Source organism: Crocodylus porosus, unplaced genomic scaffold, assembly GCF_001723895.1.
Source record: "Crocodylus porosus isolate Cpor-Errol unplaced genomic scaffold, CroPor_comp1, whole genome shotgun sequence".
Lineage (NCBI taxonomy): Eukaryota > Metazoa > Chordata > Crocodylia > Crocodylidae > Crocodylus > Crocodylus porosus.
Genome location: NW_017728917.1, coordinates 6,047,034 through 6,072,533, shown reverse-complemented (window position 1 = coordinate 6,072,533; position 25,500 = coordinate 6,047,034). Strand labels below are relative to the sequence as shown.

Sequence of the window (25,500 nt, the reverse complement as noted above, 5' to 3'; positions counted from 1 at the left end):
TATAGTGGTGTTTCATCTATATCATGGAAAAATGTGGATTTGAGGTGCCTTTTTTTTCCTTTCTTTTTTAACTGAAAATTGGGGGTTTTCTTAAATTAGAGATTTTCTTAAATCTGAGAAAACTAGGAATCCAGCTCCTGTTCCCTTATGTTGTGGTTACTCCCCACAGATGTGCTTCTCAAACTGCAGGTGTGGTTGCAAGCTAGCACTAAGCTGATCAACATCTGCGTGTGGCTCACCATGTAACATGTAACAAGGCCCTAATTGATTTTTCAGTTTGCTGATTCAGAATTACTCGAGGGAGGAGGAGCACATTCTTTCATTTTTGACATTTATAAAATTTCTTCTTTAACGGGGGTTGAATTTCATCCTAAAACCTAGCTTCAAAACATTTTAATTTGAAAATGGCTCACCAACCTTTAGATTTCTCTGTTTTTATGTTCACCAAATTCAGCATGAATATTTTTCAGTCAAGTCACAAATATATTAAATTATTTACCCGCAAACTTTCACTCCACTGGGGACTGCCATGCTACCAAACCCTGACACAGATTATAGATCCATTGCCCTCCCTCGGCTGCACGCGAACATATACAAACACATAGACATTGCACCTCCACGCACAAAATAGAGCCTAAACTTCATTATATGAAATCTACCCTAGAATTTATAGAGAAGGCCTCAAGATAAATGACTTTTATCCTCTTAAATCCATGTTAATCCCCTCTTTTCAGATCCTAAGAACTGTTTAGAAAAAGAAAATTAGTGTTGGGCCTAAATGTTAGGTGAAATTGGGTGGAAGATAGGTGAAAAATGCTGAGGACAAACACTGATTTGGCAACATTTTTGTGCTCGCTCTGCACAGATGCAAATGATATATAATACCATAAGCAATGGAAACTCAGGCACTTTCTTTACTGAGTTTATCTGCAATCCCTTTAGGTCAAGCTTTTAAAAATGCATTAACATTAGACTCTCAAGTGCATGTGTAGACTCCAGATGAAGAGGGCTTATTTTTCAAAGTACTGAACACCCAGTATCAAAATCCTTATCTCTTGCTTGCATAGTTATAAATCAAGAGAAGCTTTCCTGAAATATGCTGGGCTAAAATGGGGTGAGTGAGAGGAAAATTAGACCCTGAGTATGAACTATAAACCTAATTTGTCAGTGGACAATTTTCAGCACGTAAAAGATCTAGAATGGGTTTATAATTTGATAGTCCCACTTTATCAACTGCTTTCTGGTTTCAGCTTTTTTATGAGCTGATTCCAACAGTAAATTATGAGTTTGCCCTTTGGGAGTAAAGGCCAAACTGATATTTTTTTTCTTGATTTAATTCATCATACATTGGCTGATATGTCAGAGGAAATTAGAGCAAATTGTTACGTAAACCCTGGGGGGAACATGTTTCATTTCTGAAGAATAACCCTTCACAAAAAATTGATTTTTTAGATAGTATATGATATTGCTTTTACCTTAATTGTGAGAGTTATGATTCTGCTATTGGTATAGTTCCCAGTTGTTCCCCTTGATTCAACAACGGATCACATAAAAGGTAGATCTGCTGCCTTGAATGATCCCGGGTCCTACAACCTGGTGGAGGGTTCTTTTCAAGGGTAGAAGAAACTCTAAACTTGTTCTTTGTGTTTGTGAGATGTTCATACACTGACTTCAAAAGCTTCTTAAGTAATCCATTTAAAAACTGAGAGTTGAGCCTTTGAGTATGACCCAGATTGAGGGTTGGGCCTTTTGGGGGACTATATATAAAACCCTTCATTTTTACCCAAAGTTATTTCTTTTATATTTGCAATTTCCCTTATACTCATAAAACCTGGGGAAAAACCAAGAAGATACACTCAGGTCTCTCTTAAAAACTTGATTGAGTTGCCAGTATAACATTTGCCAAAATAATTAGCTTAATCGTGGTTTTTAAGTAACTTTAAGCAAAGAGTAACTATGAATGGATTGACATCAAACTGGCAGGATGTCTCAAGTGGATTTCCATAGCGTCTGTTCTGGGTCCTATGGTTGTTTTAACATATTTATTGATGACTTGGATACAGGGGAAAAGGGCTGTTTCAGACAAAAGAAAACTGGGAGGGGTTGTAAATAGGATTAAAATTCAAAACTGGGCTACAAGCAACAAAATGAAACTCGGCAAAGACAAGTGTGAGGTCTATTCCTCAAGAAGGAAAAAAATCAAATGTGCAACTAGAGAACAGGGAATAGCACTGGTTTGGCAAGAGGCCAAGTGGGACTGGGTAGGCACAGCAGATCACAAACTCAACCCAAGAAGTAGAAACTTTATGTAAGTACGAGTCGCAAGACCTACTGTAGATGAAAGGAAATGCATAAACTTAAGCATGATGGTCATGCTCTGTGGCTGAGTACCGCTTCACTTAGGCCTGTATAGGCCAACACCCTGTTTCACCATGTCACATCCTGATTATGCCTCTTGCCTTCTGGTCTCTTCTTGTTATGTCTAGGGGTGGATTGGTATTACAGCTTCTCCAATTTCTATGCCAGCTGAGGACCATCCTTAGACTGGAGAGGCTCCCCTCGGGCCAGTCATTCCATTTTTAGAGCCAGACTCTCCAACGGTGGAACAAAAAGGGGCTGTACCATATGGGAAATATTAGTCTTGCACGTGATTTACCTTTTTTTTTTTTTTTTATGACCCAATATGTCTTACTGTTTTTTTTTACAGAACATATAAGTAGTGACTGGAAGATACATTTTATTCTCTGCTGATTGGATGGGAGGAATTTTTGACCTTGGAAAACGGAGATGATGTTGCTATGGAAACTAGTAATTCTGCTGCCATTCATGAGCTGCAACACAGGTAAAATGTTCCATTAGTACAGTTTGTGATTGATAAATATATCAGTAGCATAATTCTTTTTTAAAAAAGAGAAGTAATTATGAAAATTAATGGTTCTATTTGCATGAACAAGTGACTAACCAGCTTTTCATTAGGAAATGCTTTCCTGTTAAGTAGCAATACACACTGCTCCCTATGAACTGCAAAATCACAAGAGTAACTTGGAGGTTAGCTTGTATCATACATTTGAAACCATAGGATTTAAAAAGAAAATACAGAAAAATTACATATCATGGGAAATGTGTGACAATTTTACAATTTGCAGAAGATTGTCTATTCACTCAGATTTTCATTCAGTGTGCATCTGTAAGTGTGCAAATGGTCATGCCCACTTCTGATCTTTAAGGTCCATTAACCAAACAATTTGCATCTTCTTTGCAGCTCTTTGTTTGGAGGGTCTGGTTAAGGCTGTGATCCTTTTCTCACTAAAGTCATCTCCAAAATTTCCATCGACTTTGAAAGGCACAGGCTTGGGACTTAAAGGCAACCTTTGCCTGACTTTTGTCTATAATTACGGTATTGAACTTTAAAAAATTGGCCTGTTAGTCATATACTTACAATGAAATTATATTAGAGGAATCTCAAATGATGCTTAAATTAATTATATAATGCATGACTCGGCAGCAGTAGTTGAAAATAAGAATGTACAGAAGATGGCACAGCCTGAAACATGAGCAAGCATTTTAAAGTAAAATAAAAATTAATCCAAATTAAATTTTAGCTAATAGACTTTATGTAAAAATCTAACATTTTAGAATTTCAGTAATACTTCTGTCCATTAAACCAGATCACTGCCTGCTTCAAAAAAAAATGGCTACATGTTAAGCATTTCATTTTAACTGGAAGGAGTCCCTCAGTTTGGTGCAAATATAGCACATTAAAAATAATTGCAAGCTGTTGTTTATCTCTTCTTTAAGTTTTCTGTTTGTTGCACAGCTTGAGTACTCACCGATCCATTAGCCATTAGCCAGCCCTCTCTTTTTCTCTTCAAAAATAACCCTCAATAGAGACTGAGTCCTGAGTCTTCCTCTTCCACTTGAGCACATTCAAGCTCAATTCTAGTAGTTCCATTTTCTGTCAAGGAACAAATTAGGCAGAAAAAATAGTGCTATGAGCTCCTCTCTCAAGTTCAGCTCACACCAGATGTGTAGATCTTCCTTACTAGTCTTTAACTGTGCTGATATTTAGAAACAGTGCCTATGAGATTGGGGGGGGGGGGCTTTGTTCCCCTTACAACTATTGCTCCCACCACTGGAGACTTTCAGAGGCATCACTAAATCAGTGGTCACCCAGTTCCAAATCTATAGCAGTTAAGCCTCACTAGTGTAGGATGGTTCTTGTTCTGCTTGAATTATTTAAATTCCAAATATTCCTTTCCTTGCTTTTATCAGTATTTCCACAAAGTTATCACTATTCCTCAATGAGTCAAATGAATTGTCGTCTACATTTTTCTTGTAATAACAACATCACCCTTTAAAGGGAAACACAGTATTTTGAACAATATTGAGTGTTAAAGGGTCCACAGAGTGTAGTATTATGCTGCCATACTCATTTTTCTGAAGACTTTAAAAAGATGGATGAAAGACTTAAAAACAGTTGAAAATGAAAATGACTGCCAGGTGATCACAGGCACAAGACAGTTCTGTGTAATCTATGTAAGACTAAATCCGATAGATAATACAAGGGTGTAGGGTATAGCCATGGTGGTCTAAGGACATGGGCAGACAAGGTTCTTTGGGTGAATCTGATATCTTTTATTTAAGCTAGTCTAATAAAAGACATCAGATTCACCCATACATAGATATTGCAGCACATTTGGCCTGCTTCTACTGTCGTTTAAATGTCTGGCAAGAATTTCCAGCTATTAGAACAAGAGTAGGCCAGTATGGACGAATATTTGAATGGCCAGATTCTCAGCTGATAAAATTCAGCACAGCACCATTGATTTGAGTGGAATTCTAACAAGTTTCACCAAGTGAAGTTCTGGTCTGAAATCTTCATGGCCATGATCAGGACTTGTGAAGGAAGGTATTGGAGTCACATTGGTACACAACTGAAGCAAAGGAGTGGAACACCAAAATTAATATATCCATTAGCAAGGACAGTAAGGGCACTGGACTGCTGGGTGAGTCACTCGGTATCTCAGTTTCCCTTATAAAATGGGGATACTGATACTTACCTTGCAAAGGTCTGAAGAATTACATGAGAGTTGGGCATTTTTGCGAATAAAATTTTAATCCAAATATCTGAAAATTAAAAATTCCCTTTCTATATTTTCCTAAGAATCACACATCTGACACAGCAAAATAAGTGTTCACTTTAGTTTCTCCTGAAGAGGACTTTTTTTGTGGTTCAACAAGACATTTGCTATTGCCAAAAGGAATAGAATAGAATAAAATAAAATAAATGTATGAATGTGCAGTGGCAGAGTGATGGAACAGATTAGAATTTTTTTTAGAGCCCATTGCTATTTAAATGAGATACTCTGATCTAAAAGCAGCCCCACAGGCAAAAAGGATGATGAAGATAAACTCAGAGATCATTATTTTAAATTCTATATATTTGTTTTAACGATGCATGGCAGCTGTTTCTTGCCAGGGTTGTTGAAATCCAAATGTCTCTTGATATTAATGCATTAAGAATGCACATTCAATTTCTAGATTAAGAATTTAGACAGAATCTTAAAAAGCTTATTGTAATAGAAAAATGGACATTGTGTTTCTGTTTCTAGGCTTTATTCTGTATTCACAGTGTAGGAAAATTTCCAGCCACAAGAGACATAAGAAGGTCTTATAGATAAGGGTATGACCATAGGGGCAAAGTGCCAAAGTAAAAGGTGGGTAGGGCTTTACTAGGAGTCTAGTACTGCTGATGTACATCCCTTTATCCCATGATGCATGGAAGTTAAACCACAGTCTTCTTTCATTGAGACCTAAGTTACCCTCTCTTGCTTCCATCCACCAGCACAAAAAATATAAATTAACATCCACAGTATATACATTAAAGGTCAAAGTTTGCCAACCCTGACTTTTGGGAGTGAGAATGAAATAATATTTTAAAATGTGTTCTGGCTTATTGGAGAAAATTCAATAAAAGATGTAGCTGCATCCTCGTGGGATGTATTTTGGCCCATCATTTTCAAGCTGTTAAAGTGGAGAGAGAAATTTCCTGCAGTAAAATGTCCTGATACTCCTTGGGGTCACCACATGATGAATATTGAGTACATCACATCCCACACACTGCCTACAGTCTCTTGTAGATTTATTGTTAGCATAACAGCACCTTAAGGAATGGAACAGCAGACCATATATTTTAAGACAAGTGACATCTTTGCTATTTCTAGCCATAATGGGTGGGGATGAACTAGTCTAGCCTGGAAATGCTAAGGCACCTCTGAATATGAGGAGACATTTGGAGGTTTGCTGATGAGCCAGAAAATGATAAAAATCAGGTTTCTCACAGAGGAAATGGAAGTTCTCAGGACTTTGGGAAATGCTGGCCTTGAGAGTTGCTTTTCTGAAAATGACATCCAAAAAGGATTGGCTACTGATGAGATGAGGGGGCAGCAGGGCAGGCCCTATGAGTGGAGGCTACAGGACCTGAACCTATTCGGCCTCCACAAGAGAAGGCTGAGAGGGGATCTGGTGCCTGTCTACAAACTGGCCAAGGGTGACCAGCAGGCCCTGGGAGATTCCCTGTTCCCCCCCGAGCACTACTGGGAGTAATGAGGAATAATGGCCATAAATTGACCGAGAGTAGATTCAGGCTAGATATCAGAGAGACACTACTTTATAGATAGCATGGCTAGGATCTGGAACCAACTTCCAGGGGAAATAGTGCTCGCTCCTCCCCTGGGGGTCTTCAGACGGAGGCAAGATAATGATCTAGCTGGGGTCCTTTAACCCCAGCACTCTTTTCTGCCTATGGCAGAGGGTCTGACTTGATGATCAGGTCCCTTCCGACCCTACCAACTATGAACTATAAGACATCCTTTTCTGGGAGAGCTGGGAAGATCATTTAAATGAGAATTTTCTCTCCACTTCTGATGCAGCCTAAAATTCAGCTCTTTTCCTCACATTTGAGGAAGACTGTATTTGCAAAGAGACAACCTGAAGTTGATGTAGACTTTACAGAGGAGTCACCTGACCCCACCAGAGATGGCGAGAACCCCAAGCACCTTGAAAACAACTACATCAAGGTTTGAGCTTTCCCAAGGTACTGAAGGAAGCACTGTGCTCGTGTCTAGGAATGGATGGGTGACCATTGGCACAGGTACTCTGGTCTGATGTTAATGGGTTTTCCCCAAGGGCGATTCAGACAGTTGGGTTTTTAAGAAGCAGCAAAACTAGTCTTCAACACACAGAGAAAGATCCATACAGGGCAAGTTTACTTTCACTGACTGTTTAGTGGCATTCATATGGAATGTGTCCCACAGTCCTAATTTTAATGCTATTTCACTTTACCTGTCTTTTTCCATCGGAACCACAGTGCACAACTACTCTGAGGGAGTGTCTGAGCATGCACGTCCAATCATTCACCAAAATTTGATACTGGGAACTCCTGGTATCAAAAAAAAAAAAAAGCTGCAAAATAAATAAATAAATAACAAAAAAAAAAGCAGTGCAGTGTACACTCCAGGAGCATGCAACAGAGAAACTGGAGGCTGGCCAAAGCATCTCCACTTCTCCCAGGTCCTGCCATGCTAGAACACGCAAAGAAGTGGGGAAGCAACAGTTCCCCTGAAGTGGGACATTTTGCCCCACAGTGAACCCCACACACAAGGGTGTGGACAGAAGCAAAAAGCAGCAACACATACTTATGCCACTGGTATTTGGGGCGTAGCAAATGCATGGACATGCCCTGTGGCTGTGTTCACATGAGCATGGATGTTTGTAAGCAGCTGCATACCTTGTGCCACTACTACTTGTCCCTGTGAAACGCCTATGGCATGCACCCTCTGGTGTGAGGCCAGTTACCATGGGCAGGGTGTGCTGGCCCCAGCAGCCTTACCTAGGGTCCTGGGGGCCTTGGGGAGCTGCAGACAGTTCCTTCGGGAGCTAGGAGCCTGCCCAGCAGCCAGCCTGTGGTCTGCACTTTGCTGGGCCACGGCTGCTTCTGGTCTGCAGTTTGCCAGGCCGCAGCATTGGGAACCTCTACCCTAGGGCCCCACCCTGTCATAATCCAGCCCTGAATGTAGTATATAACAAGGATGCTCTTGGGATGAAGTGAACAGACTCAGGGGATCTGGGTGAAAGTTAAGATTGAGGTCAACTTCTTACTAAAGTTAAAGGAAGTCTTTCAATAAACTTGGGAGTTAGTTCGGACCCACCAGTCCCACAACGGTTAGGACGAGAGGACATACATAGCAATTACATTTTGTGGTAACAAAGGCCATATAAAGGTGAGTAGACCAACAGTAATGCCACTCAGTGAGTCTCTTTTGAAACTGATTCTTTATGAGTGGGATTTTCAAAATTACTCATCGTTTAATGCTTCAATGAAGTCTATGGATGTTTTACCACTCATTTCAATCAGGAAACTAAACCCTGAAGTTTGAAGATCTGGTGGGTTGGGTTTTTGAAAGCGCTCATCACAGGTCGAAGATTATGCATGTAAAACACAACCCTCTACCTCCTTCCCCACAAAAACATGGGAAACAGATTGATAAAACAATGACATGGAGTGTCTGCACTTCCACAAAGACACCAAAGCACAGCAAGCTGAACATGCAAAGGACAGTTCATTTAAAATTGTGTAGCAAAGTTACAGTCAACTTTATGATCAATCTCTGCTTACAGTTCATTTCCAAGAAAGCTCTCCCACCTACTGTGCACTCCCTTTAGTGCACAAACATATGGTGAAAAAGAGGTTAGCGCGTAGATGCTTCTTTGAGGGTCCATTCATTTTTAAATTTTAGGCTGCATTGATTTATCTGTCAGAAAGATTTTATTTGCAGTCTTTAAAGTTAAGTGAAGCATACTAGAATTCATGGAAGTCATTACTGGAGGTTTCTGTTCAGCTGTAGGCTTGCTATGTGAGGCTAGGATATAATCAAATTCTATAGCCTGAAAATCCAACCTGACTTTTAAGCGACTTACCTGAATATTACTTCATGATCTCTCTAATAATTTACTCTACATGTGGAGAAATATTTTCTATAGAGTGAATTTTACATATCTTTTGTTTTATATCAAATCACACTATTTCTCCCTAGAAAGGGTTTCTTAACCTGTAGCAAATACCCTTTTTAAACTTTAAGGGTAATTTAATGCTTTCATTTTTGTATGAGGCAGGTTCAAACAAAATGCAATTGCACTGCATTATCTATGCCAAGGAACAGAAACTCATAGATGATTAACTGTTTAAAATATTTTAAGACATCTTCTATTTCCCAAACTGGAAAAAATAAATTAAAACAAATCTGAGTTGATATCATGAAAATCTAAGCATAGCTAGGTTAGCTAAAATTAGACTCATCCCAATGCTTTCCAAACATTTCCTCATTTCCTACAAGTAAAGGTGGTAGGAAATTGTGATGGAGAATTCCAAGGATGGGGAATTTAAGATGATCCAGCCCTTTATTCTCACCCTCCACCATATACCCCAGACCTGGACATGTTTGTGCCCTGTGACATGGCTAGCTGGCATATACTCATTAGGCTTTTTGGACACAGTTGAACTCCTGAGGGTGGAAAAGTCATAACCCCATAGACAGGAGGAGGAGTTGGCTAGGTGACAACCCCCCAGCAGTAGAGTTGAGGGGGTAGAAAGTTTGTCCACACAAAACAGGAGGGTAAAGGAGGAAATCCTGCATCCTGGGATACCGGAGTATTGCAGCTTGGGTGACTCACCTGTGAGGAGCAGCCACATAACAATGGAACAAGAGCTGCGTAACATGGATCAGTGATAAACCTACTCTGGAGTGGCATAACTTTAAGCCACATGAAGTGTGTTTAAAACTAGTTTCAGGTATTAGTGTGTTGACAAGCCAGGGACTAAGATCTTTAGGTCCCTTGTAAAAATTAATATGCAACAGCCTTGTTACATGGTAATTTTGGGTGGCACCTGGAGCTCTTAATCCTTGGATTATGTGAACATTTAACACCTTAAAGTGGTTTTAAGCAGTCATTATGTGGCTCAAAGTTACACCAATCCAGGACAGAATTACCTCTGATCTGTACTCCGAGCTCCTATTCCATAAAGGTGCAACCACACCGCACAGATGGGTCACCCAGCTTGAAGTCCTCCTATGTCCCGGGATCTCTCACACCTCCACCCATAGAGCAGAGCTAAAAGCCTGTCCTGGCTCACCAGCCCTATAGTGGGAACTCACAGATACAGATCCTAGTCTTTCCTCTGTTCACCGGGCCTCTAGTGGCAATTCACAGCTGTGCAGTGGGTGACAGTCAGAAAGGGTTTCTAGACTAAGGGTGAGACTGCTCCAAACTCCAAGCCATCACTAACACCGATCAACATTTGTGCGGCTCAGCGTAAGGTGTGACAAGGCCCTAACGAGGTCCAAGGAAAGATACAGCGTCTCAGGAACAGCCAGCAGTTTGATGGTTAGGGTAAATAGACGTTTCCTGCTCTACCGGTCCCTCACACAGGTTCATAAATTCATAAGGTTGGAAGGGACCTCAGGGGTCTTCTGTTCTGATGCCTGAACCAGCCCAAAGAGGCACCAATTCAGCATCTTCTTGAAAATATCCGGTGAAGGAGATGCCACAACTTTCCTAGGCATGTTGTTCCATGGTTTCACCGTTTATAAATTTCTCCTGAGATCTGACTTAAATCTACCTTACTACCATCCACTGGCCCATGCCCTGCCTTCTGGGGCAAGGAGAACAATGTTTCTTCGTAATGGAAGTCTTTCAAATACATGAGAACTGAAGTAACGTCCCTTCTTAATCTCCCTTTCTCCACACTAAGCATACTTGTTTCCGCCCACTTTTCCTTATGTGGTTTGAATTACATTATCTTTTATCATTTTATTGCTTGCGTCCGGGCCACCTTGAGTTTCTCTAAATCCTTTTTAAAATGTAGTGGCCCAAACTGATTAAAGCTCAACCTTAACCCAGTCTATTGGATATTTCTGGGTTTATGCTTTTCATTCCTTTTTTGGACTATTCCTTTGTGTATTAAGAATTAAATAATTTATTGGAGAAGGGATTTATGCCTGAGCGTTCCACATCCCAAAGGTGCATCTTGACCATCAGGCCACTGTGGAAGAGGAGAAATTCCACCACAAGCCTGGGAAATGACTCCCCATGAAAGTTATTGTGGTCCTGCAAAATGTGTCATTTTTGACAATTATTTTGTGAGAAAAAAGCATCTCTTCTGTTCCCTGTGGGGTTGTGCTCATCTTCAGGTTCTGCAAACTGGCTCAGAGCATCTACTAGATGGCATGCAAGACAACTTTAACATTTAAAACCCTCCTTCTACTTCTCACTCTGAAGTTGGAAAGACTTGGAGAATTACTTTTTTTGGTTCCAGCCAAATACAATTTTATAAATACTGTATCTTGTCTATAGCATGTAGCACAGCCATATGCTTGAAAATGGTTTCTTCTCTTTTGGACACTTTTATAGCTCTACTGAAGACAGATTTACTGAAGCCATAATCTTACCATGTAAACTGAGAACATGAGAAGAATTCTGCTTATTTTGCGATGACAAACAGCTAGGGGGGAAAAAAAAAAACTTAACGTGCACTGTCAGAAGTTGTTTCTTGCAATGCTAAACCTCGTTAGCCCACCTTAAGTAGCAATGGAAACTGTGGACCAAATCATCATCTGCTCTATACTGTCAAGACAAAAAAGCGGCAATGATCACTGAGAGTAGCCAAGCATCTGGGCCAATTATTCTTTGCAAACCTAATGTGTCCACATTTAGTTTTTTTCAGTATAGGTTTTTCCCCTTAAAAACAAAACAAATTCTCCATTGTTTACAGATGCTTAAAAATAAAATACGTTTAGTTATTGATTTACTACTCCTTTTTTGTTTAGCAAATATTGATCTGTGTTTGTGTGTGTATGTTTCTTGTAAAGCAGAAATTAACATTGAAAATTTCTTGGAATTCATTTTTTGTATCATCAGGACATCTCTGCAAAGAGGGCTGTTAGCAAACGCTTACTACCTCAATCATTATGTGCTCTCTCAAAACCTGGATTTTCTTTTATTTCCCAATTTCTTGGCAAGAAAGGGATCTTTAAAATACTTTTATTGTTATTTTTGGTTTTATGATAAGTAATTATTTATTGACTGAGAATGTGCTCGGCACAGAGCCTTCAAGAGTTCACAGTCTAATCCCCGGAAAATAAAATGCAATGTAGACACAAGGCATCATGCACGGACCAGGGAGAAAATCTCATAGGAAAGCAGGGCATGTTTATATAGCTGGTTTCTAGATCCCAACAAAATCATTGCTTGTTAGTCGGTATGCAGCCAGTCCTCAGTGGGCACATAAACACATTTATTAATGTGCAGTGGTTAGAATGCATTTAATGTAATATTCATATAACCAGGTACTAAATAAATGCACAGAACCACAGTTACTGCACAGTAGCACCAATGAATGCCTTTTCTGTCATACTACTGCACAGTATCCTAATAATACTGTGCAGTAAGGCTGTGCAAGGCTTTGGTCCCTGATTCGACTTGGCAGAGATTTGGCCTGATTCATTGGCTGAATCTCTGAATCTGAATCATGTAAGAGGACCCTTTAATCTCTCCGAATCAAATCAGAACCCTCTGAATCGAATCAGAGAGATTTGGAGATTCAAACGGTCACAGCTTTCAATGGTTTTTTCTATATACCTCTAGGTAGCAGGTGGCTCGTGAATGCTGCAATACTGGGGTGGATGGAGTGTCCGACAGGAGCGCGGGGGACTCCCCAGCGTGCTTGGCAGCAGACCCAGAAGTGGACCAGAAGCACTTCCAGTCCATTTCTGGGTCTGCTGGGGAGCATGCAGGGCCCCCTGCTCCACTCCTCTGCACCTTCCGGTTCGGTGACTGGTGCCTCCTGGGCCTGGGGGGTACCTGGGGTCCCCCTGGGGCCAATCTCCAGGCCAGAGGAGCATGGGGGGCCGCGCAGCATGCTCTCCAGAGAACCCAGAAGCAGGCCAGAAGTACTTTTGGTCTACTTCTGGGTTTGCCGCCTAGCACGTGGAAGGCCCCCACCGCACACTCCTGCGGGATACTCCATCTGTCCCAGCATCACAGCATTCATGAGCTGCACTGGTACCTCAAGGTACACAGAAAAAACACTTAAAGCTGTGTCTGTATTGGAATCACTGATCCTCCAAATCAGCATCTAATCTTCAGATTCGGATTTGGACAAATCAAAAACCAGGGACTGATTTGAATCAATGAATTGAATCCGAATCAACAAATTGAATCACTTCCCCTGTTTTGAGTCAAATCCAAATGAAATATGGTACACTTTGCAGACCCCTATTGTGCAGTATCATATTAACCCAGTCTATGTGGTTACGCACTAATCCACAGTGTTATTAGGCTACTGCACAATTAGCATCTCATGTAGACGTGCCCTGCAAGAGTCAGACCCTGACCCACACATTTTGAGAGCAGTTATAGTGAATTGGAGTTGAGGGAGAAAACCGTGTGCAGTGGCTGGAATAACAGAGAATGTGGAGATTAGAGTAGTAGGAAGACCTGTGGTCTAGTTGGAGTTCCTGTTGAGATCTGCACGATCTGGATATCCTTCCTAAAACTGCCTATTGAATGCACAATGGAAAAATATAACACCTGTGATATATTCTGTGAAAGCAGTCTCTCATGTTTAGGTTTTGCCCCGATTTTGACCAGAAAAAGGAAGATACAGCATCTGGACATTGAAGTTAGCATGGAAGTGCAAGCATTCTTTTAGTGTTGTTTCAGCTCAACCTCCTCCTGGAGATAATACAAGAGCAGTTCTCCATAGCTTGGTCTAATAATCAGTATCACACAGTAATGTAACTGTGGGCAATCTGTCAACCCCAAATATTAAAAAAAATACTGGGTTTACCTCATGTGATTGGCTTAAAAATCATGAGATTTGTTTCACTAATTCTTATTCCTCTAGTTGATAAACTGTTAAACATTATATTTTCTGGAAGAAAGAATGGGGACACAATTTCATATAATTGCATGACTCTAGGGACGAAGGCGTTACATAAACAAACAAACAAACAACCTGATAGTTAAAGACTGATAATAAATGATGTGACTAGGTGTTAGTAAGATAACCACTGAAGCGTATATTCCACAGCTTCAGGACGGAAACGAATGATAGTGTGCCTCCTGCATAGAGAGGACTTCACGTCAGTGTGGAAGGCCTGAGACCTGTATTTCCTGCTGATCTCTTTACATATAAAAAGGGCCACATCCAGCCCCCATGCATTCTTGCTCCACGTGGGGAGAATAAAGAGGAAACATTGCAAGGAAACATTCATAGCCTACTAGATTGCCTGTTCCTTACCTTTAAGTTTTCTGTCTGGGGGATACATTGTGGCCTTTATGAAATAACTACTATACCTTTGCTTTTGGGGGGGGAACATTACTCTGGTTGTTTTACAAATCCTATTAGGTTTAGTTGACAATGGGGAATTTTAATAACTTAATACCGTATTACTTGGCCTTTATATTAACATTTCTATATTGTTCTACAATAATTGCACTCCGGTTATGGAAAGGACAACATATTATTCCCTGACTGATATGCATCTCATTGTTTGCGAGTCTCAGTAATCCTGTCATTGTTACTAGTAATTTGTGGCAATTGAAACTGTATTAGAATATTACTCCACTAAAGCACTTCTGCTGCTTAATTAAGTGCCTATGATTGGTATTGTTTAGCTCAAAACATCATGCTTCTGCTTTTCAGCTGGCTATAATTACTTGAAGGTCATTCATTTCTATTTATACAAGTCAGTTCTTTTAATCAAGTGAGAGTTTTGCGAGTGTTGTCATGGTGTGAGCTACCTTCATTAAGAGTAAAAGGCTCCAATAGCCAAAGATGTTTGGGACTGGAAGTTCACGGATACAATATAATTGGTGAAGTCCATTGTGCATTATAAATCCTTCCAGTGCATAAATGAGCATGGAGGATCGTGACAGCAAGGTAGAACATGTATTACTGGGATTTACACAGCCTTTGAGGTCACAACAGCCCTTCGGCTGCAAAACTGCTTGTGTAATAGAAGCCTATCTTCACATCTCCAGACAAAAATAACTAGTTCTTCCAGTTGTGCACTATGAACCGTATTTTCCCTACCCAGGGGGTAGTCTTTCCATCCCAGAATTTTGTATTGTTATTTTAATGGAGACAGATTTACTTCTGCTCCCAAAAGGGAGGCCTCACAATGTGTTTGTTTGTAAGATGTCATTAGTGTAAACTAGTATTGATTGCTCAGGTGCTTTATTTGTGTACACTTCTAAAATGCGGTAATATTTGCTTTTATTGACATGGCATCTGGCAACTTCTATATACTATGCTACCAGTTTGTATAGTGCGCTGAAAATATAAAGCACCGTTTATATGCACTTCTTTTTATAGGCATATTGTCCGATTATAAAAAGCAGCATAATAAAGCATTTTTTGAATCAATGCATTGGGTCTCTCTTGAAGTCTTTGTGAATGGATAATGAACTTGCATAACTGCTTAAGGTACCTGACTTTTTATACACACACAAATACATGCATACATTGCTGGTTTCATAAACCAGGGTTGTCCAACTTCAAAGTAGTCAGAGGCTACAAGACCCATAGGCCACATCAGCAGGGGCTGCATCCAATGTTCATGGGCAAGGACCCCGCAACCAACAGGCAGGTGCTTCCCCACCCTGTTACTCCAATCGTATAGGTGGATGAGTACCTCCTCACCCTGCTGAACCAGGCATGCAGAGGCAGACACCCCCATTTCCTCATGGGGCAGTGCCCTGCCTCACTTGCAGGTCCACATGGGCTTCCCTGTGGCACTGCCCATGGGCACTCTGGGCTGCCCATTTCTCCAGCACCATGGGCTGAGCCCTGCCACATCGCCTTGCCCTCTGGTGTTGGGTCAGGCAGCAAATGCTGGGGAAAGAAGAGGAAGCTCTAAGCCGCTGGCTGCTACTATAGCCAGAGCAATACCAGTAGTGGTGGCCAAGTGAGAGACCAGGAGCTCTAGGTTAGCCAGTGCTTCCCAACCAGTGTGCCACAACACAAAAGTGTGCCGTCAGAAATGAACAGGTGTGCCACAGAATTGTGCCACAGCAATGAGCTACAATAGATATGAGGATAGAGAATGCCTTAACAGGTGTGCCATGGAAATTTTTATTTAATGCAAGTGTGCCTTGGACTGGAAAAAGTTGGGAAACACTGGGTTAGCCCCTCATAGGCTGCCAGTCGGACAGTCCTGCTATAAGCCATATAAAAAGATCGATGTCAGTATTTTTCCATTTAGTTACTATAAAAAAACAGATAAAACTTCAAACATGTATTATGAACAGGATGCTGGGTATTCAGGACATCCAGTGAGAACCATTATTATTATCAGCATTTCCAAGCGAAACAGTCTGAAGAGCAACACAACCTTGTCTCTTCTAACTGCCAGTCAACAGGCCAATATATTTTGAATTCCCACTCACCATACCAGCTGGAAATCCCACACTGCTGTCTCAGCCTCCTGCTAATGCCTGCTTAATCAGATGGGCATAAGAGCTGCCTGGATGCTCAACAGATTCAGGCTCTCTTGAACTAGAGAATGAAAGAAAGGAAAGAACATGAAAAAGACAGGGGACAGATTACCCTCCGCCAGGAGTCTCAATGCTCTTTTGTACTAAGGGATCCATTTTAAATGTCCCCCCGATCCCCAGTTTTACCACCAGCAGCCTGTCTTTTGAAGAGAGGATTTTTCCATGCCATTGACATGTCATGATATAGTTCTGTAGATGTATTTTGAATGCAATGTTAATGCATATAGAGTTATGTTCTTTGTGGTTTTATTTCATTTCAAGACATTTAGTTAACTGTGAGGGTCTGGTAGATCTAAACAGAAATTTGGACTCCTGGTTGATGGCATTTGTCTGTCTGTTAAAATATAATACACTTTACAGGAGGGACCATGGGAATGTTGCCATCATCACCCCCACGGCAGGGGGAGGAGGGAATGGGGAGGAAAGGGGGAGTATTGGGACAGTATTGTGCCCCAGTTTGGGACAGGAATGTCCATACCAGATCCACTTCTGCTCTTGACTGTCTGTTCTGTCTCTCATCCATCCTCCTGCTCTTCAGTGTAAATAGGCTACTTCAAGTGTCTACAAAAACACTTGCCTGCGGGGGGGGGGCAGCATTAGGTCAAGAAGGCCATTTTGGAGTATAGGAAAAGGGCTGAATGACTTCAACATCAAGGAAAAATGGAAGACAGAAATAGAAGACAATTGACATCATTAATAAATTTCTTATTATGGAGTCCACACGTAAACCTCCTAGCTTTGCTTTACCAAGATGGAGCTGGACAAGGTTGAACAGGGTTCACACTGGACAAAGTAGATGTAACTACCTCCTATAACACAAATGGAATTTTATTAAAGACACCAAGTGTGAGTGTGGCAAAATCCAAACTATAACACACATCCTGGAAGAATATCCCATTTATCATTGTAATGGCTGCACTAAAGACCAGCACCAGGCTACAGACAATGCCTTGCAATGGATATCAAATCTAAAACTGTTACTCTAGCCTTTTCCCTCTGTGCCATTGTTTATAGGAATATTTATAGCTCACTCGGTCGTTTGGATGCTGTATTCCATATCAATACATAAATAATTACAAGACATCCAAAACTATTACCATTTGGGAAATTTTGCTAGCAAAATATAAACACACTATAAAATGATAGCATGAACACTGTTCTTTGCAATTATTCCCCCTTTTGCGTTATTATGTTGCTTTGGACAGCTCTGCTTACATCATTTTATTGCCACTACAAATATCTAACCTTTCAGAGAGAAACACATTCTATATGTAAGTTGCCATACTTCAGCATAGGAAGTGACTCTACATAAGCAGTAAAATTGATCCAAACTTTAAATCATGTGCCTAAATCACCAGTCTCCCAAAACAGAAGCAGTATAAGGTAAGTGATTTTCTCTATGCATTAGTTATGTCCCAAAGACTGGTCCCCAGTAGCAATTCATGGTTCCTCATTTTTTCTGAATTTCAGAGAAAAATGTATACCTGCAGGTACATGGCAAAGTAAAGGACTGAACTAGGGCAAATCGCTAGCAATGTACTGAGCAGCGTTTAAGTAACTTGTGCCTGAAAGCAACACATGGGGGCAGCTGGAGACCTTCCAGGTTTACACCGATTTAATGAAAACCAGATCCTGACACCACCACTCTAACTGATATTGCTAATTAAATGTATTATGCTTTTTGCTGTATGTATTAGAGGTGAAAAGGGGGAAGTTTCTCAGGATATTTCTTCCTTGTAAATATTTGTGTTTTTACAGTGCAGGACTATTTAGCTGTAGGGCAGAGGAAATGCAGTCATTTATGTGATAGACACTGAACTACTATTTGCCTGGGGCCTTCATCTCCCATGACGTCGCATGGTCTAATTTGTGTACATTTTTTCAAAAAATTAACCCACAGCTCTTCTGAACATAAGCTGACAGTGTGTCAAATGATGTGTGGTGCTGTAATGAGAAGAGCAGTCCATATGTATTCTTTAGTTTGGTTTTGAAGAAAATTCCCCATACCATAAGCAAGTCTTAATATCATATCAGGCTTATTATGACTAGAGTAGGCTAATGAGACAGCATATCAAGCATATCAAAAGTAGGACGGGAGGTTAGCTTTTATTCCCAACTCTATCACTGACTTCCAATATGACCTTGACCTAGTCACAATACGTGTGTCAGCTTAGGGAAAATATGGCTGTAATTATGCTCAGCGGCACAAACACTCTCAGAGGTCTGTGAAATAAGACTATTTCTGTATTATTAAAAATTATTTTCATAGTGCTGTGGACAAACAAGTCAGTATAATCATCTCTCATGAAAGTTCCCTGTAATAAAGATACCACCAGAAACTTTCATTATAAGACCTGAAGCCAAATGGACCTCAACAAGTTTCAAAGTTTGTTTTGATTTATTTATTTGCAAGCATCTTTGTGACAGATGCCTCACCTCCTCTCAAACATTAATAGATCTTTCCTCACAAAATCCCTGTGAGCTAGGTAAGTATTATTGGGCAACATCTTTTAAAGTGCCCTGGGCTGTGGTCTGTGAGCCAAGGACTGTTACGTGTTTTACATTAAATGATCCTTGGAGCATGGACTGAAACGTAAGTTCCTCTCCACTCCGCTCCATAGATGAATGCCCTAATCAAGAAGCCCTAATCAAGAAGCCTCTCTCGTTTCCTTTAATTATTTCATGCAAACAGATACAACTTCAAACAGGATGTAGTAAGAGTGCCCCTCCAACCCCCAAGAGTAGCTTGGTGTCAGTGCCCTCTTCTAGGACAATGAATTTCAACCTTTTGTCATTTGCAGACCCCCTAAAAAATGTTGACGGGAGGTGCAGGCCCTTTTGAATCGTAAGTGTGGGTATTCACCTACTTTTGATTGATCATAGTCATCTTTTGCAAACCCCTTAGCCATAGTCTGCAGGCCCCCAGGGGTCTGTGGACAACAGGTTTAAAACCACGGATCCAGGATGCTGGAGATCAGACAGAAGAGGGAATTAGGTTCACATCTCCCACATCCTGAATCGGTGTTCGAACTATTGACTATTCGATACAAGGCGGTGAGGGAGCGGGTGGAGGGAGGGAAAGAAGGGGTCTTCCTGTTATGTTTTGAAGGAAATCATCACTTGTCACTGTGCTTCTGTAAGCAGAAACCAATCCAGGAGGTGTGCTCTGAGAATGCCTACCAGCGAAAGCCCTTTGGGGAGATGGGCAGAAGTGTGCCTAGAATGTGGGTCTCAACATAGCATAGGTTATGATGTAGATACCCCACTTGATAGGCCAGCAAACGGAGAGAAAAGTGAAATGATTAGTGGCATACAGGGCAGACAGTGTATAGCAGCTCTGGAGGCAGAACTCACTGCCCTACCCACAGAGCAAACCATACTTCACTTTCGTTACACAGTCCAAAGGTTTCTGAAAAATTCTGATTTCATGCATCTTTCAAAGAAACACAGTCCGATTCCTCAGTCCACATTTCAGCCACGTAGACTAGCATGGGATCCACATTAAACTGGATTAAACTCAATGGGGTTGACTGAGTTTCCTGGTATTTATGTTCATTTCCCTCTAATACTGAAGGTGAAACTCAGCAGGTTGCAATTCACACAAGCCAAAGCAAAGGGAACGGTTTACACAAACACAGTGAATTACAGCTGTTAAGCTTCATACAACTCTGGTTAGCAAGAGTTTACTGGATCACTCTAGGGAGAACCTTTACATTGATAACAAGAGTTACGTTAGCCATATGGTCATCTGATGCAAGCCAATAAGGAACTGTCAATTTACAGCAGTCAATAATTTGGCCCAGAGTCTTAAATACAGCTTAAGAAACAAAGGCATATCCAATATAGCATTTCACTGTATATAAACGATGACTTCAGGTAATATATGGTATGGGAGATAAATATACATAATTACTTCAGCTGATATATTGTATTACCTTGCTTTAGTCCCTTAAACACTATTCCCACTGTATGGCTAAATAGTGTAGTATCAATTATTGATTATGTCATTCCCCAGAAATATAGCTTTCAGGGAGTTTGTCATAGCTGTGCTAGCAGTACTATGCCGTGGATATGCTGGATGTCCCTTAGTGGTAGGATTTTCTAAGTAGTGCAAGTAAAGCTAGTGCATTTCTTACCCTTTGAAAGAACCAGGCTTTCCAGGGAATAGAGGCGGCTAGCTTGGTATCTATGCTTTTAAACAGAAGCACATCCCACGGTGTGTGTTCTGATTTTGATCAAGCATTTACTTGGGCTGTTGTCCTTGCCAGACTGTTTTCTTATTTTTTCAATTTTAGATGGGCATATTTTAATTGCATGCATTACCCTAACAGTTCAAACATACTCTTCCACATGCAAGATTGTTGCTATTTGAAGTGGACCACCCACTGAGAACATTTCTTTCCTCTGTATATTGCAGAACCCATCTCTCTTTTCATTCTTTTATCTACTTCACTTTGAATTTCAGCACTGGCATTGACGTGATGACTAATCCAATTTCTCTTTATGAAGAGTGTCCTCTTCCAGTCCTTTCTGCAGCTCTACTTTTCCCTAAATTGTCATCATTTAATGCTCCTGTTCTCTTAATTTACGCTCATTTAGTGGTTTATTAAGCACTAACTTAGCAGGGTGTTACCAGTTCTTACTGGAGCTAGGGGAAAAAAGTATTGTCTCTCTCCCAGTATGCATAATTGCAGCATTTTTATGATTGTTTTTGGTTTAGTGAAAAAGTACACAAAAGTTTCATACAAAATGTTTCCCCTACATTTCATTTTTTCACCCTATGTTAAAACTTCTGGAAGGCTCTTCAAAATGGAAATGATTCTTAACTGTGTAGATCGATTTCATCCAGCTGAACTCAGTGCAACTGAGCAAATTGCCTCGTCTTTAACAAATAGGGACAATCATAAGTACATGTTAAATTAGGATCAAATTCTTCTTCCCCTATTTTTATATTATCTTTTTTAAAAATGACTCTGGTTGAGAAGATTTAAATTAATGCTTCTGGGCAACAAGGAAAATGAAAGTCTAGAGAAGAATTTAAATGTAATGATGCACAGTGAGTTACTGGTCATTCAAATATATAGTGACTTGAATCTTTTTTGGCTGTGTCCAAATTTTCTTCATTTTTTTTAGCTTGTCCAACTTGTAACAGGCCTTCTCAGGGCCAATTTAACTGTGGCCCACCCACCTGTTTCTGGGCTAACTGTCCGCTTTCTCGCCCACCACACCTCATCGGAATTAATTAATAGATGTTAATCAAGTGGGAGACTGCCCATTTCCTGCCCCGATGCGGGGGGGGGGCGCTATCTGTAGCTCCGTTCCTCCCCTACACCACAGCCCAACTCTTGCAGATGGCCTCTAGATGTTCTCATCATCACCGGCCCCCCACACTGGGCCCCAAAATCCTCCTGATTGAACCCCGCCTGGATTCCTTCCCTCAGGAGGTCTCATCCACCTTCATGCTAGGCAGCAGAGCTCCCTGAACCACTTACCCTTCAGGTGTGGTCCCCCTGGGACCTTTGTCTCACTAGCTTTGGCCCACCTCCAGGCCAGTCAGAACCCCAGGCCCTCGGCTCTAGGGCGTTCCTCGCAGCAGGCCCCCAGCCTTTCTGGTCTTGGCCCCAGCATTGACCAGTCAGGGGAAGTTCAGACAGACCTGAGTCTATGGCCTTTTCTCTCTCTGGGGGTGCACCTTCCAGGCCCTCCAGACGAGGGGTAACCCACCGGGTTGTGGAGGTTACAGGTTAAGGCTTGCTGACCCACCTTTCACTGGGGTGGTCACTGGCCTGGCATTTCCTGGGGGCTCCCGTGCCACTGATAGCCCCACCAGGCCACCCACTCTCAGCAGGGTGCATTTTTAGGTCATACCCAGGACCAAGAGTCTCCTATCCTTCCCCTACTGCTCCTCCCTTACCTCCAGATGATACCAGCAGCCCTCTGGCCAGGCAGTGTTGTTGCCTGGCTTCCAGCAGCAGAACTGCCCTGTTTATGTGCACAGCCCCTGATTCAAATTGGCTGCCCTCATCAGGCACCTGGTAGCTGCCAGCTCCAGACCCTTAAAGTGGCAGGCAAACACAGTGCCCTGCCACGCAACTTTTTGCCTAAAAATTATCAGGAGTTATGTGAACGTTTTCCTCAAATAAATCTGGCTTTTAGTTTTTAGGATACATATAGTTTGATAAACGTCCAAAACATTCAGAGGAAAAGGAATATTTCTGCACATTTTTTTAGATCCACTATTAGCCATCTTTCATAGGAATAAAAGCTCAATATTAATAAAAATATGCACAAAAGGAAGTTAGAGAGACAATATTTAGATTGGCACTGGTGTTGGGTTCGCAATGCCACAGAGGATATAAGATGTTTCATGATTGTGAAATCCATTTCCATGTTGCCATTTCACTTTTGAAAATGTGCATGAGGCACAAAACCCAAAATATATCATATTTGCCCATGAGAATCATCTGCCCCATGAAAATATCACATAATTTCTGTTTAAATGTAAAAGGAAGGTCAATGCCTCAATGCTTTCTACTTATTTTTTCTCCACATGAATTATAAAAGTAACACAAAGAATATTCATGTAAGTACTCTTTCTCCAAGGAGCGCTATAAAAATAGCATGAGGGGGAAAAAGAAATTATCTAGTCAGTTTTGTTATAATAGAATTTTGCTATTCAATGCTTAACCATTTTGTTAACATAGCAACATTAATTTTAGCTCCAGAAAATCCCATCCTAAGAGTTTTACAATTTGCTATTTTTATTCCTTTGTTTTAAGAGCATGAGATCAGCAGGGAGGTGTGAAGTAAAACAATGAAAAGAAAGTTAGCCACTGTCATATTCAGTGATGGTCCAATGAGCCATGGATAAAAGTGGAAAAAAGAACAAAAAGAAAGTGTGAACAAGTTAAGACTATAAATGACAGCCAAAAAGAAAAGAGAGGAGTGAAAATGGGTCTGACAACCTTCAACATTTTTTTCTCCAATCAAAAATTCTACCTTAAGACTTCAACATTTTCCCCCAAACTAGTTGGATGAGGGCCCAAGTGTTCCTCATCATGAATCAACTATGAAAGGCTTGTATCCCTTGACAAGTTCCTATCAGACACCTCCCAATATCGTTAGTTATATGTCCACTTGGATTTTTTTGGCTTGTGAACTCTACCCAGATTACATGCCTGACCAGCTTACTGAACTATTACTTCATCCTTTCTATTCTACCACCATCTTTAACATTGGATCTTATCGGTACAGTTCCCTTCCTGCATTACTTTTTGCACCCTGCTAGCCATGAAACTAGTGGGGGGCCAAATTTTTTGGGCCCCGTGCCATAAAATTAAGCTCTTTTGGCATTCCACTCCTATCACTTCCTCCTGCTCACTTTTCCGTTCTGGTCTCTAATCCCGGCCCTGTGCTGATATGTTGCTCTTCTTTCTGATTCTTTCCTTGGGCTTCCTGCCTGGGCTGCTGCTCTGCTTTTCTCTCCCTATCTTATCTGGTCCTAAACTACCTGTCCCCTCTCCAGACTGCCATATCCCATGCACAGAGGCTGCCCATGCTACACGTGGCATGTATGCCACAGATTGTCACCCTTGCATTAAACATTGGAGGACAAAAGAAAAGAAAACTAAACTTGAAATTCCATTCAAAGGGTTTAATAGCTGGATTAAAGCAAATTCAAGATGTTTTCCAGTTATTGCCACGACAGCTTGTCTGTAACTTAAATCTCTCTCATCTACTAGCCTTCCCATAATTCCAGGAATATATGCTCACATGTTGCTGTAACATATCCAAAAATAACAACAGAGACAGTAATTAATACTTCATGAGGAATCCTGGTATCTTGCCCAGTGTCCCTGATCAAGATAACAGACAAGCCACCATGATGCCATGTAGCTGTTAATGGTTACATTGAAAGAAAGACAAGCTACAGAACTTCTCTGAGGCCCTCATACTCTTTGGATGTAACATGCACATTTACAGACAGATGAACAACATCTTCTAAATGCTTCTGCTAAAATTTAGGATACCATTACTGAAATTGTTTTCACATCATTTCTCTGCACAGACTGAGATTAACATGAAAATATTAAATAGGCACAAAAGATGGCTCCTTCAAATCACATTTTTTGCTTATATTTTTCTCTGGGTAATTTTATTCAAGAGCATTAACAGTGATTGCTTGTGCAATGTTCCTAATTATTTTTGAAATACCATCCTGCTGCTCATGCTAAATTGTATAATGGGCAGAGTACTGGGTTAGCTTGAAATGCAATGTACCAAACTATTTCTAAATCAACAAATGATACTGATAGTTTGTGTTTGGACTTGTGCTGTTTAACTGGCAGCCATAAAGCAGATTATAGTTTACTGTCAGACCATGGCCTCAAATGCAAGACATCAGCCTGACCAGGACAGCCACTCACCGCAGTCTGCCATTCTACAGCTAGTCATGTAGGCTGGTCAAGGGTATCCTGAAGCATCCAGCAGGGCCTAACTATCTACCCACTCAGTGGTACCAGAGTGCTCAGTGGTGACTCTCCAGTGCTCCCATATAAAACTACAGACCTGGAACAGAAAGTTTCCTGGGCAACAGGGCCCATCCTAATTCCAGACTACTTTTCTGGTCTCCCCGGCATATGCTTAGACTCCCTTTGGTTTGTGCTCTCTGCTAGATGTCCCGACTTCTCAACCTGGCTTGCACTATGACTTGGCTCTCCCTCATCTCCCAGCTTGTTCCTAGACCCTGCTCCCAAACTGACCCCCTGGCCTGTACCTGGATTCTGCTCATTCCCCCCCCGACTGGCTGGATCCGCAATTCCAGAGTAGCCCCAGACCTTGACACCCATGATCCAGTTTGACATTTATTGACTAAATGGAGTT

At 41.1% G+C, this 25,500-nt stretch overlaps 1 protein-coding gene across 2 annotated transcripts in view; it reads left to right on the top strand.

Annotated features, from left to right (window-relative positions):
* Positions 1–25,500, top strand: part of CNTN6 (contactin 6) — a 218,048-nt gene that overhangs the window by 42,282 nt on the left and 150,266 nt on the right. For both annotated transcript variants that reach the window (XM_019536617.1, XM_019536616.1), the window contains exon 2: positions 2,708–2,842. In XM_019536617.1, coding sequence (XP_019392162.1) covers positions 2,788–2,842 — 55 coding nt within the window. In that variant the 5' untranslated portion in view covers positions 2,708–2,787. The remainder of the gene's footprint in view (positions 1–2,707; positions 2,843–25,500) is intronic.